At 42.1% G+C, this 15,000-nt stretch overlaps 1 protein-coding gene across 1 annotated transcript in view; it reads left to right on the top strand.

Moving 5' to 3' along the window:
• The window catches only part of LOC122802518 (lysozyme g-like), a 229,263-nt gene extending 225,142 nt beyond the window's left edge, over positions 1 to 4,121 (top strand). The window contains exon 5 of the mRNA XM_044072171.1: positions 3,825 to 4,121. Coding sequence (XP_043928106.1) covers positions 3,825 to 3,958 — 134 coding nt within the window. The 3' untranslated portion in view covers positions 3,959 to 4,121. The remainder of the gene's footprint in view (positions 1 to 3,824) is intronic.
• The last annotated feature ends 10,879 nt before the right edge of the window (positions 4,122 to 15,000 follow it).

Here is a 15,000-nt window from a genome sequence, read left to right as displayed (position 1 = left end):
TAGCCTTAAAAGTGCTTAATATGTGCAAATTGCCTGTTTTTTTTAAGGTGAGAGTGGGATGTTGAGGAAGGACAGTAGGTATATTTGGGGAGATAGGTTGGGTAGGAAGACAGACAAGACAGACAAGACAGCAAACAGGGGCAGTATATGACACATGTGGGGGGTAAACACCTCAGACAGGGAGGTGTGTTTGATAATTGGAAGCCCATGAGCCCCCAAATGGATACAGTGAGACTGTGGTTCCTGCCCATGGGCAGTCATCACTGCTCCTTCATGGCCCCAAAGGTGGCTGTGCTGGCACTGAGCAGGAGGGGCAGGCTGATCCTCTAAATGTGCCATGAGGCCCTCAAGCTGGAGTAGCAGATCTCCAAATTCCTTGTGGAGCTTGCTACTCACCAGACCCTGGACCTGGCTTCAGGTAACAGGATCCTGTTCGTGCCAAGGCAGTTCCACCCAAAGGTGATGCAGGGCCAGTGGATGAGGAGGTCCTGGGGTGCATCCCAGATGTGCTGGGACCTGGTGCCCTGGCCATATGTGGCGAGAAAGGTGGATCTTTTGGGATCGGCCTTCCCAGACATGCTATGGTGTTGCAGTTTTAGAATATATGTTGGTTAGTAATGGTAATTACATTCCAGGATTAGTTATAACAGCATGGATGAGTATTCCCATTAACCCAAAACAAATAGATTTGGAACATTTTCATAGCTAACAGAACACATGCATATATGGAACCACAGTGGGCATTACACAGGCATGCAGGTTACATTGATAGCAACAGGAATCAATGATAGCATTTGAACAGGGAACATTAATTGGAATACATTTCAACATTTGTAGAGCAATAGGACACATGTCCCAACAGTAGGTTTGGTGGAAAACATACCACTTTATTTATGTGTTTAGATTATTGGTGAAGATAAGGTGGAGAAGAGAGAGATGTCAATTAACAAATGTAGATTATTTCAATGGTCACAGCTTTATTGATCATTCCTCTTATCATTACTCTACAGATATTATTACAACAACCTATGGCCTTGGGTTGGGCAGTGGTATGTTTGTACACAGTGTATACTTAGAGCCTTCTTATAGCTACTTTATACCCTCTCTTACCTGGAAGACCTGTAGAGGGAATGTTAGTTAATACTACCTGACTGTTTCTACCCATATTCACATAGTCAGGGTTACATATGTGCACTCATACTGTGTGTGTTTGCGTGTGTGTGTGTGTGTGTGTGTGTGTGTGTGTGTGTGTGTGTGTGTGCGCACTACTAACATACTCTGCCTTGATTTCTATTGGTCACCCTGGTTGTCAGTAGCAGGGACCGGTAGCTGTGACAGCATGACACTTTTGAACATTTCTTGGGGGAGACCACTTGCTGTATGTACTTATCTTGCTGTCATTTGGAGCCTCGGGGTTGGACTGTGGATGTTGGACACAGTATAACTACAGTCTTCTTATAGCTACTTTATATCTTCTCTTACCTGGAAGACCTTTGGAGGGAATTTAGGTTGACACTACCTGACCATTTCTGCATATATTCACAAGATCCTAGTTGAAATTATGCATACAGTTTACTACCACTCCTGGGATTCAAACCGTGGCTGTTTCAGCTAAAAATGCAACGAGTTTGTGTTTCATCAGAGTGAGCTATTGAAAACCTGCTGCCTTTTCCTTGAATGTTTTCTGTCTAATTCTCTCTTGGTTGTACAATCTGACCTTGTGATTACAACATTCTTATATATACATTTCTATACATACCTTTTGACATAGCACAGTGTGGAAAACAGTGGTTAACACAACATTACTATTCTGATATCAGATCTTGGTGAATGAAATATTTCAAGTCATACAATACCAGAGTATACACAACCAGTCTGGAGTTTTCACTTTTATTGACAAGTACTTACATTTTTATTGATATATAACCTGCATGTCACTATTACTCTCCTACTGGCTTCTTCAGTCATTAAAAAACATACCCATTCTTAAATACTGCAAGGTGATATTCTACTACATTTTATTTATTTGCCCTACATAATACCAGCTAGATTGTTACTCATAGCCTCGCGATGCAGCCTTAGCAGCCTGCTGGCATGGGCTTCCAAGTTCATAGCCCTCTCATCTGCAGCTGTACAAGAGATAAGAAAAAACCATGTATGCATACCTATCCATCACATACACAGTGCTGGTCTTTGGAGAACACTTACTTTGACTAATACTTACACAAGCATCTTGGACCCACTGGTCCAGAAGGTCCCTCTTCCTCTGCTTCACGTCAATAAAGTGGTACCAGACCTGCTCACCAGTCCGAGAGATGCCAGTGGCAGTGGTGAAATCTCTGGCAAGATGGGCCCAGGCCTCCACTTTGTATTGGAAGCCCTGGTACTGGTCCTGCAGCAGTCACCCTTCATGGTCTTTAATGAGGAGTCTGACCATGACCCTGGACTCCTGAATGCTCCAGCGCTGTGCCCAAAAGTGCACACCTTCACATACACCAGCCATAGTGCCTTCAGTGGGGAGCTACAACTGGTTATGAGCTGTATTCCCATCTGCACGGTTTAAATAAGGCTAATTTCCTGCCCTTTCTGAGATCTGACAGTTTGGAAACTGCTGAGGTAAGCTAAGCACCGGGCAAACCTGCTTAGCTAAAATAACTATTGCTTAAAGGGGTAGATGCTTAGCCCTGCTTACCAGTGCGCAAATCCACTTAGCTATGCTAATTCTTGCTTAAACTTTAAATTTCACTGACACCTCACATTTGGAGCTGCTACTCTACCCTGGTTAACATGTACATAATATTCACTACCTTTGATAAAAAATACATTTTAGTTGTGTTTCACTTATGAAAATGCATGGACGGCTGTGGGGTTTGAACTGTGACTGACTGCATGTCTGGTGAATGCTTTAACCAGTATGCTATTCCACTTTCCCTGTTTTAACTGTATATTTTTATTTAGCTTCTTTTTATGTTTGAACTTTGCTATGCATAGCTGTGTGAAGGGCACACCCGCTCAGCTACGGTTAAACTGTATTGGTTTAATAAAAAAAAAGATTTTGAGGATTTAAATGAAATTTAACTTTTTCTCACTTTAGGAGTATGCCTGCTGTAATGGGGGAACAAAGGGCACAACACTAGGGACAATTTTAGCACTTTAAAAGTGCATGGGATAAAGGGTTTTGTGTTAGCATGTATTTTGTGAGGTGTATGGGAATTCAGGCATGTCAGTGTTGTGTTTCTACTGTTATTTTATTTCTTAATTTAACATTGGTTGACTGGGTAAGTCCGACTAGGATGGGAAGCCTATTTTCAGCAGAGGCCTGGGGTGACACGCTCCAGATGCATGTCTGTGGCATGCATTCTGCGGATATAATGCACAGTTGTGCAGTATATCCACAGACAACTGTGTTTTTGCTTTTAAAAGTGCCATAATGGCACTTTCTGAGTGAAGGGGGCATGTTACATGTGTGGGCACTGCTGTGACACGCCCCCTACACTCGTTCACGGATCGTGTCTGTGTAGGTGTTACAGCAGCGTAACTTCATGAATATGCAAGGTGTGCTGCTCTGCTGCATGAACACAATCTATTCCATGCAAAAATAGTTTATTCTTGCACAGAACTTTACTGAATCCCGGGGTTATGAGTACAAAATAGCAAACTGATTATAGTATAAAGAAAAATAATCCATTATTAAATCAATTGTTAAATATTTTATGTGTGCTTTGCACATTAAAACGCAACAGGTTGTATATGACCCTGAGAATTACGTTCATATTTTCAATTTATGGTATTTTCTGGTTCAATTTTATTATATTCTGTTTCAGGTGCTGTTGTGAACTACCACATGGGAACAAACAATGTCAGTAGGTTTAATTATATAAATGCTGATTCTCCAAGAGATGATTATGCTGCTGATGTTATTGCTCGTGCTCGGTACTACAAAAGAAAACGCTACTGAAACATAACAAATGTGATTATTCCTTAGCATTTTTGTATTTTATTTTGCAAGAGATTAAATTTTAAAAGCTGGTATTGCTAAGAATTATAGCAATGATTTTTACTTTTCCTAGCTTTTGTAGCCTGTTGCCAATACTGAATTAAAAAAATGTTAAAAAAATAAATACAATAAACTACTGCATCGTATTACTTAGTGCTCTGTGTTTTTCTTAAACTAAAGATTCTTGTTTCAGTTCTGTTATATTTAACTGTAGAAACTTCATAATTTAAAATGTCTGCTTCCATTGTCATACATCACTCAGTATAACAACAGCATTACGATCCACATCTGAGTTTAGAAGCAGAAATTTGGTTGACATATTGCTGTATAAATTATTTTTATCAGTAATTATCAGGGATACTGATCTTCTATTTCTAAGGGGAAATACCGGTAAATCTTGAAGATGGACTATCTTTATTGGATAGACATAAGATATTCAATTAATTTATTTTGGAACAATGAAATAATTAATTATAATTTGAACATCTTAAACTAAGAATATGTTGTTTTAATTTTGCATGCTCACACACACACACACACACACACACACACACACACACACACACACACACACACACACACATGCACACACACGCATGCACGCACACACACACACACACACACACACACACACACACACACACACACACACACACACACACACACACACACACACACCAAACATATATATGCATATTTTCATATAGTTCTACTATGAACGGCAAATCCCTCAGACTCAACTCCCCAAAAGTCAACTTATTAAAAGATATCCTGAAAACACTCCCCTGGTTTCAGCAACTCTGCATTGAGTGCCAGAATAGTGCAAGAGCTGCTGTATGCAATATGGCTGCCGAGTGATCCAGGAACGAACCCCCGAGATGTGCACGAGCGCACCTACATTATTCCCGCATGGACACCACTGCTATATGCTAGTTACCTCTTTTGCTGGTGAGAACTATGCAAATGAGGTGTATTAGCAATCCAGGAAGCAGGCAGGCGTCAGTGCAGGAATAGTGTAACCTGCAGAAATGTATTTGGTTACTAACAGAGGCATGACAGCTCGAAAGAAAGCAGGTATTCAATGTAGTAGACATGCCAATGGCCAAATATATGGCCATTGGCATGAGAAATAGTTGCAAGTTTATAAAAAACAAGTTTTGTTTTTGTCCGATCTCGGCCGTTTAAGCATAGGGAAGTGGTGCACAAACGGGATCTCCCCAAAATAAGAAAAAAGGGGAAATAAGCTTTTAAACCCAAATCAGCATTTTGCCATAATAGTCAATGGCATGTATAAGGAAACAATATCAGGGGATAGTGGTTGCTAAGGGGAAGGCTCAGTGTGAGTGTAGTAACTATGAATTAGCATTCTGTTTTATGCAAATGAGGGGATTGATACTGAATCACAGATTTCTTCTCAGTGTTAGCTTGCACCCAACCGTGTAGGTGCAGCAACACCATTGTATAAGTCTAAGAGGTGGATGACCTTATAAGGGGGAGTGTCATGCATGCTGTAAGCTTATTGGAGCTCTGTGGCCCGTTTTTGCCCTAAGCTAAGCACAACTAAGGAAAGGGGTGTGTCTGAGGCTGCCTAGCAGTGTTTACACTGCCTAAACTGGTAAGCGTGCTGCTCACCGGGTTTTAAACAAAAACAAAAAAAAAAAACAGGAAATGGGAGCTCTGTTCACATCTGAGCACTGGGTATGCGTGGCACACCTTAGAGCTTAAACGAGAAGGTAATGGGAAGGGATAACAGCAATAGGAATGCAATCAAGGAGAACTAGCATGGCTGGCAGGTTAAATGTATCAGAATCAACCAATTACACATGGAACAGCCTAGCACACTACTATAAACTATGCAAACACCTTCCAGTCTTGTTTTTCCCACAAACTCTACACCACCGGCGTACACAGATGGGGAAATTTTACCTGACAAAACTAACAAAATGTTAGGGGCTGCTGTTGCTCTCATATATCAATATGTGCAAGAGGCAGAGAGTGGTGAAGATGTGAATGCTGATGACCAACCCACAGTGAGGAGGAGGAGAAGATTGTACAGACCCAGGGTAACCTACCAGGGGCTACATGAGCTGGGGATAGTGGAGAGCTATAGGGTGGACAGGGACATTCTACAGCAAATTGTTGAGCTGTGCCGGCCAAGCCTCACACATAGAACCAACAGAGGGGAACCCATCCCAGTGTATACCAAGGTATGTGTAGGCTTAAGAATACCAGCCACAGGTAGCTTTTAAAGGGCAACTGGGGATATCATGGGGATCTCACAGGCATCAGCATCCAGGGTACTCCACCAGTTTCTGGATGTCATGTCAGCACATGCCGGTGAGCACATATATTTCCTCAACACCCATGAGGTGTTGACCAGCAATATGAGTCTCTTCCACCAAATAGCAGAATACCCTGAGGTAGTGGGTGCTATAGACTGCATGCACATACACATCAAAGCACCACCCGGTGAGTGGGGTAGGGTCTACATAAATTGCAAGGGCTTCCCCTCCATCAACTGCCAGGTCATGCGTGATGCCCAGGACGTTATCTTGAATGTGTGTGCTGGCAGCCCTGGAAGCTATCACAACTCCCACATCTGGCATATGACACAGCTGTACCAGTCATTTGCCAGTGGGGACATCCCATATGGCCAGCTAGTGGGGGAGCCATGGCTGATGACACCCCTCCGAAATGCACACACATCTGAACACGAACTCCATAATGAGGCACATGCACAAACCAGAATCATAAAAAAGCATGTGTTTGGGATGCTCAAGTAACAGTTCCACTTCCTGGACATATCCGGTGGAACCTTGCAGTATTCTCCAGCTACATGTACACAAATGTTCATATTATGTGCTATGCTACACAATATGATGCTGCAGAAATAGCTGCAGCAGGAACAGCACATAGCAAGGCCACACAGCCCCCTACCATTGCCAAGGCCATCACAGGCACAGAGTGACACAGAGGAGGAACTACCTAAGCTTGCCCATGTAGGCAGAAGTAGGCATGCCCAGTATGCCCAGGCCTTGGCAAAGAGGCAATGCATAGCACATAAACTGACACGTTAGGGACCCAGGGAATGACACCTCTCTCTCTAACTTGCACATACAGTAAAAGGGATGCCAAACATGACACTACCTGTGCTTTACCATTTATAGGGAGTATACTATGTGCATCTGATATAGTCAGCCCTCCAACACCATCCACAGTACTGGGACAGCCACAAGGTAAGTCACTCTTCCTATCAATTACTGAGTGGAGTAGTATGTTGTCATAGTTGTATCTATGGTATGGACGTGAGCATGCAAGGTAATTGGGTGGCTGAATAGGATGGCAGCAGATAGTGGATACCTATATGGGCAGCATGAAATCCATAACAAATACTGGTGTCAACATACTAGGCAGTGCTAGACAAGGTGACAAATCCCACTGCAGTACATATGGTGGCCCAGATGTGTGCCCATAGGACACACACATGCATGTCAGTGAGGCTCACATACCCACCACCAGCCTCAGCCAGCAGAGCAGGTGTAGATGATCAAATAGAAAGGCTGGGCTAAGGCCTCCAATTTATGGCAATGGTGAACAGCCCTCCTTCAGACCTACACAGACAGACTACAATAGGTCTGGCAGTTGTTTGTTAGTTCTGAAGGGTACGAAGTCTGAAATGTAGGTCAATAAAATCTAAGATCTGTACTCTACTGATATGCCTCCAGTCTGCATGATAGGTCAGAATACAAAATGAAATGGAAGCCAGCAGAGTACCTGACATACCAGTACAGTCATAGCAAATGTTTAAAGTCCTCAGATGTGCCCCCCCCACAATCCTATGTAGAAATGCAATAACATGTAAGTGTGAGGAGTAATATCAGTGGAGCATAGAATACCCGAGCTGGCCCAATCTACAGGATAGATTGTTGCATGTGTACAGTATGCAGGGATTCATGTGTTAGTTGTTGTGTGTTCAATATTGCCTGGAAGTGGTTAGCATGTAGGCATGAAGGGTTGTGTCTTGGTGGCGTATGGGCAGTACTGTGGTTGACAGGGCCATGTTCCAACAACTGTGTGCCAAACACAATGCTTCTCAGCAATACCCATGTCAGCAGTCGTTCATACTCACTGTCCAGATGTCAATATCTGTCACCATCTAAAAGATGGACATGCCATGATTGTGGGCCCATACATACACACAGTACACAGGTGGAAGTACCCTACACAGAGTACGTAAAATGTAACTGTCAACTGCGCACAACTTTGGAATTGTACATACAGGTTAGCAGCACATTAGTTGTCTGTGTAGTATGAAATACTGATGTAGTCTGGCCAATCACTGGCAGACCACAAAAGGCACAGTTATGAAGTAATGAGAGACTGCCTATGTCCCCGCACAAGGCAGCATAAGGGGAATGTCCCAGGTATATCTGTGAGTCAGCTGCAAGTAGCTTCCATATCACCATATCAGGGTTGGGAGGGTGGCCTAATGGTTAAGGTGTTTGCCTTACAAACACAAGGTGCAGGGTTTGAATCTCACAAGGGATAATTGGCTAGGCTTAAAATGGCTCGCAAGGGCAGTTGGCTTAGTACTAATCTATGAACCTATGAACCTATGAACACATGCACTCAGCTCACACCACCATCAGCCACAGGTTTATCACAGGTCATATCCTGATGTTGGGAATTTGTACAGTATGACTCCACTTCTGTATGGGAATACCCACAGAATGTAGCATGCTGAAGAGGTGTCCTGTGCAGGTGTGTCCCTAGCTGTAAGCAGCACCCTGCTTGCATCCAGACCAATGGATTAATATGGACAGGAACTATTGCCATTACCACCTCACAGACTTACTCTGCCACCGCTGGGGAGTCCACTGGCTTGCAGACTGGGAATGTAGGAGTGACAGAATGCACTGGCCTGCTACAGATGGCCTGCATCACTACCAAATGGCCTATAGTCCTCTGTCAAAGGCCTGTGCCTCACCTGTAGTGCCAATGTATGGTATCTCATGGGGTCCCAACTAACAGCCTAACACAGTCAACAGAACACATATGCAAGGCCATGTTGATAAATCCCAATAGCATGCCCACCATGTCCTACTGCATGAACTGTGGACCACTCCATAAATACCGTTGGGATGAAGGGTCAACTATAGGGTTACTTCTCAGATATTGCTCGCATAATGTTAGGAAGAGGATAGAATAACAGAGTGGGGGGTGTAGAAACATGGATGTCATGGAGTGTGTGAAGTCTGAAACTCTGATGTGTGCCCGTACTACCCCTGCCTGCAAACCCAGTAATGTATGGCTACAAACCTGCTCATAAACCACAATGTGAAGGGGAACTGACCAGATATATGAGCCCTGCCTCTGGGTAACCTGTGTGAATCTGTACAGCTGAGAGGTATGGCCACAGCAAGATATGGCCATTCTGTTAAGTTGATATATGTCCAAGAAGGGGATCCTCAGCCACCATAGTACTAAAGTGCTGGACCATTTACACAGGCCCATCAGAAAGTGTCTGCAGCTACCCCTCCAGAATGACATGAGTGTGCAAGAATTTGTAGGTTGCGGACCACACTAGTAGACACAGCTTCATTCATCTTGTATTTCCCAAGAAATAACTGTGAGCAAAAAATTTTATCTGTCGGTAGTTGATGACATAATACATCACAGTGTAAAACAGTACATATGTCTGAATATTTGTACTAACACCAACCATGTAACACAAGCAGCACAGACAGCAATAGTTACAGTATCCCACTATTCGTCGCCCATTGTGACTCCATATTGTCAACCTATCTGCAGATATCTTGCCGAAACAGGTTGCTAGCTGTAGGTTTAGAACACCAAACCCTGGACTGGAGTACAACCCTACCTGGAATGGATTCACACACTCAATACAGAAGGTCATACTGGGCATACCCCCTACACTTAGAGAAATAAAGCCCATGTCTGACAATACAGTGGACTATACATATCTGTCACTCGCAGATGTCTGTGCACACACACACCAAATTGTACACCATTCATGCTTTGCACACACATTGGATAGGAATACTCACACATATCCAAGGCCAACACACTATAGCATGTCCAACATACACGCACACAGAGATGTGTGGAAGAGAGAAGACAGCTAGTGATAGAGAGAATTCCATTATGAGGCCTGTCCCACTCACCACACATCCAAATTGGCCAATATCACATGATGTGCTGATGTCAATCACTGTAGACATTTCTTTTGGTAGCCATTAGCCCTATAGTGTCTGTGGTGCTTGTGATAACTGTGTAACACGTTAGTACAAATCAGTATTTATCTAGCATTTGTATACTCAGTCCTATCAAATGTAAATTTGTGTGTGACTGAGTGTGTGTGTGTTTCCAGAGGAATAATTTATGGGCCATTCACACACACTGCACTTCCTATTGCTCATGTTAGCACTCCTGCTGATGTCAGTCACCTTGAAATAACCCTCTGGCCAAGGCTCAGCCTTATAAGCTACGTGGCACTCGCAATACATGTATAATAGTGTAGTGTAGTGTAGCAAACTAGTTAGGTAGGAGTTCTAATCTCAGACATGGCAACTGTTAAACTCTCTGTGTGTGGCGCTGAATGATTTTGAGGCCATTCACACTCACTACACCTCCCATTGCCCTACTTTAGCACGCTTGCTGATGTCAGTCACCTTGAAATAACCCTTTGGCCAAGTCCCAGCCCTATAAGCTACATGGCGCTTGTGATATCTGTGTAATACTGTAGTGTAGCACACTAGTTAGGTAGGAGTTCTAATCCCAGACATGGCAACTATGAAACTGTGTGTGTGTTTGTGTAAGAGAGCGTGTGTGTCTTTGATAATACTCAATTTTATCGACATTCGCACTTACTACTCTCCCCTTACACATCCTTTAGTACTGCTGCTGATGTTACTCACCTTCAAGGAAACCTTTGGACAGATCTTCAACATATAAGCTCTATGGTGCTTGCGATACGTGCATAATACTGTAGTGTAGCATACTAGTTAGATAGGAGTTCTAATCCCAGACATGGAAACTGTGTGAGAGAGTGTGTGTGTTTTTGATGATACCTGATTTTATGGACATTCACACTGACTACTGTCCCCTTACCCCTTATTTAGCACTGCTGCTGATGTTACACACCTTCAAAGATATTCCCCAAACCAAAACCTCTGCAAGGATGGCAGGTGCACAGGCTCAAAAGGCAATATCAAGAAACGAAACAGCCAGCACTCAACTAGAGCATATATCTAGATTTAATGTACAAAAACAAACCAGTTTTGGCCCACAGGCCTTTTTCAATGGAGAACACATCAGTACATCCCCCATCTTATATATCATAACATAATAGAATAATTATATCCCATTAAACAATTGTTACAAATGTTCATTGAGACCAGGTGGAAACAATCCCCCAATTTTAATATCCAAGATGTTTCTTTTTTATTTAAAACATTATGCCAAACACTTTTCATTGATCTATGTCCCAACACCCTATCAATAATAATGAATCTAAAAATTGCTGTATAGTGTATAATAGTATGTTTATATAAGCCATTAGCTAAATACTTATTTCTAATGCTACTTAGATGTTCTGAAATTCGCAATTTTAATGGTCTGGAAGTTTGACCTACATAAAAGGCTGTGCAAGAGCAAATAGCCAGATATATAGCCCAATCACTATTACAATTGCCAAACATTTTGATAGAAAAAATCCTAGATGTATTCTTACTTGAAAATTCCTTGGTTGAACATATAAATTTACCAAAAGAACAATGGCCACAGGGATAACAACCCACCACTTGTGTACCATCTATAGTAGTTTGTACAGAATTTAAAGAGGGTAAAAAATGTTTATAGTGGCTAAAGTAGCTACTTAAAGTTTTCCCTTTCCAAAAAGAAAATGAGCATCTCTGACCTAACAACTAACACAACCTGTCATCTGTTAATAAAGTGTCCCAATGTTGCTGTACCATATCTAAAAATCTATGAATGCTCCCACCATAGGTGGCAGTGAATCTAATATTGTTGCTAGAGCAAGAGTCACAATCTTTATATTTCAAAAGCTCTCTTCTTGAATATAATTGTACTTCCCTACTAGTTTGCCTAACGTGTTACAATGAATAGCCTCGTTCAACAAAACAACCTATAAGGTCATTATCAAAATGTATATATTCTTCAATATTGGAACATAGTCTATGTATTCTCATAAACTGTGATTTGGGTATATTTGCTGTTATATGTTTAGGATGACAACTGGATGCGTGGAGCAGAGTGTTAGAATGGTGGGGTTTTCTATACAATGTACTAGACAAAGTTCCATCAGATTGTTTATATACTTTAACATCTAAAAAATAAATAGATGTAGTATCATAATTTACTGTAAACCTAATACCTCGCTTATTTTCATTCAAATATTGAAAAAATTCCTTTAAATGTACATCTGACTTCCACAACATCCAGCAGTCATCCAAAAATCTACACCAGATATCAATTTCACCAAGACAAATGTTATGATGTATGTCATATATTATTATTTGGTCCAAATACCCCATGAAGAGATCAGCATAGATGGGTGCAAACGATGCACCCATCGCTGCACCCCTCAACTGCAAAAAACTTTTGGTATTGAAGAAAAAACATTTTTAGATAACACATGCTCCGTTAAGCATAACACAAATGTATTGAAGCCCGGGCTACATAAGGACATTCTGTTGAGCCAATACTCTAAAGCACACAAACCAGCCCAATGAGGAATATTAGTATATAAAGACGTAACATCTAAAGTACTTAGTAACCAGTTAGACTCTAACTGGGCATCTGAAATGATATTCAAAAATTCAGTAGTAGTGTCTTTTATCCTGGCTCTCACTCCTGATAACGATGGCTTTAAATAAACAGACAAATAGGCAGACAAAGGTTTAGTTAGGGAGCCTTTACTGGACACAACCAGTCTATCCAGTGGCTGCTGCATGTCCTTGTGAATTTTAGGGAGAAGGTAAAAATATTGAGAAGATGGATTTTTAACCTTCATATGGAATATTGTGCATTTGTCAATAATCCCCTCACTAACAGCAGACTCTAGAAACATATCAATTTCTTTTTTAAAATCAGAAGTGGGATCATAGGGCATACATGCATAGAATCTATTATCTTGCAACTGATTGTTAGCTTCAGTGACATATAAAGATCTATCCATAATAACAGTTGTTCCACATTTATCAGATCGAACTATAACAATTCTTATCCAAAAAGATTGTTAGATAGAGGTTTGAACCTCACCACTGGCAAATCTAAATGTGTGCGTAGGGTAAAATATTTTCTGGGATCTCTCACCCACTACATCACCCAGTGCCAGTATCTACAATGGCTGGTGATGTTCCTCACCTTAGAAGTACCTTGAGACAATATCCATCCTATAAGCGCTGTGGCATGTGCGATAAATGTGGTACACTGTAGTAGCCATACCTAAGTAGGGGTTTGAATCTCATCTCTAGCAAGTGTGTGTGTGCCATCAGTATCCTGTGTGGGGGTTGCTGTGATTGTGTAATAACAGGATCCATTCTGGGGTCGGATTTTGCTAAATTATTATGTTGAGGACCTAGTATATGTCACAATGTCAGCATTACAAGACCAACAGATGTCAAACACCAGAGAGGTTGGTGTAGACAATCCACAGCCCTAAATGTAACAGTATGGATTACTGAACAATATAGGCAACCTTTCTATTACTCAGAGAATACTCTCCACCCACATATCATACACAAACACACTTGGCAAGGCAACAACCACTATATTGTTAGTTCTCCTACATATTGACTCACAGATAGTAACCACTGTGTGATAGCAGTGGACTACATGCCTTTTGACCACAATAGTGCCACTGACATCAGAAGGTACTTTGATGTGTTACTACATCTGACTGAGTGTGTGTTATCCAGCAAGTAAAAGGACATGGCACCCTGTTCCATTCCCTCAGTAGCCAAATAAATGTGTACAGTGGCCCTTTTGCCATGTTCCCCACTGGACACTTGCAACAACTGTAGAGTCTGCAAATGTACCCCACAAAGGGAACACCATGCCTTATACACATGCCCTGTATGGACAGATACCACTAACTCCAATGAATACACGTATCATACTGTCAATGTAGGTGCAATCACGACCACAGTTACATAGCCAGGTCTCACCAAGTGAGGTAATGAATGCTACATCAGAAGTTACCAATCTATCCACACAACATGCCCCAGAGACCTCAAGTACACTTCTACATGTCAAAGAACATGCATGTGGGACATGTGCACAACCCAGACACTGTCCATGTTATGGAATATAGATCACATACATGGGAAGCAGTGCACATCGCCACCCACAATAGAAACCCAGATGAGTGGATGGTAAATACAATACCCACCCCTGGGGACCACTCCAGGGACCACACCCCTGAGCCACACTGGGGACTATTGTCATGTGGCCTGGTTCCCTTGGCTTAACCTTGTAGAGCCTTCAGGCCCATTCACCTACTACACACCTGTGAAGCAATGAACCTATGGATCTCAGTACTGTCAAGTGTGTGTGTGTGTGTGTGTGTGTGTGTGTGTGTGTGTGTGTGTGTGTGTGTGTGTGTGTGTGTGGAGATTAATGATTTTGAGGCCATTCACACTCACTACACCTCCCACTGCCCTACTTTATCATGCCTGCTGATGTCAGTCACTTTGAAATAACCGTTTGGCCAAGTCTCAGCCCTATAAGCTCTGTGGTACTCGGGATAACTATGTAATACTGTAGTATAGCAAACTAGTTAGGTAGGAATTCTAATCCTGGTTCTGGCAACTGTGATAATGTGTGTGTTTGTGTGAGAAATAGTGTGTGGGTGTCTTTGTTGACACCTGATTTTGTGGACATTCACACTTACTACACTTCCTTTACCTCTCCTTTAGCACTGCTGCTGATGTCACTCACCTTCAAAGATACCTTTGAAC

The sequence above is a fragment of the Protopterus annectens genome, chromosome 5.part0 (assembly GCF_019279795.1).
Source record: "Protopterus annectens isolate FY-2018-M chromosome 5.part0, PAN1.0, whole genome shotgun sequence".
Lineage (NCBI taxonomy): Eukaryota > Metazoa > Chordata > Ceratodontiformes > Protopteridae > Protopterus > Protopterus annectens.
Note: the sequence above shows the minus strand (reverse complement) of the source record. Positions and strands in the feature narration are given on the sequence as shown.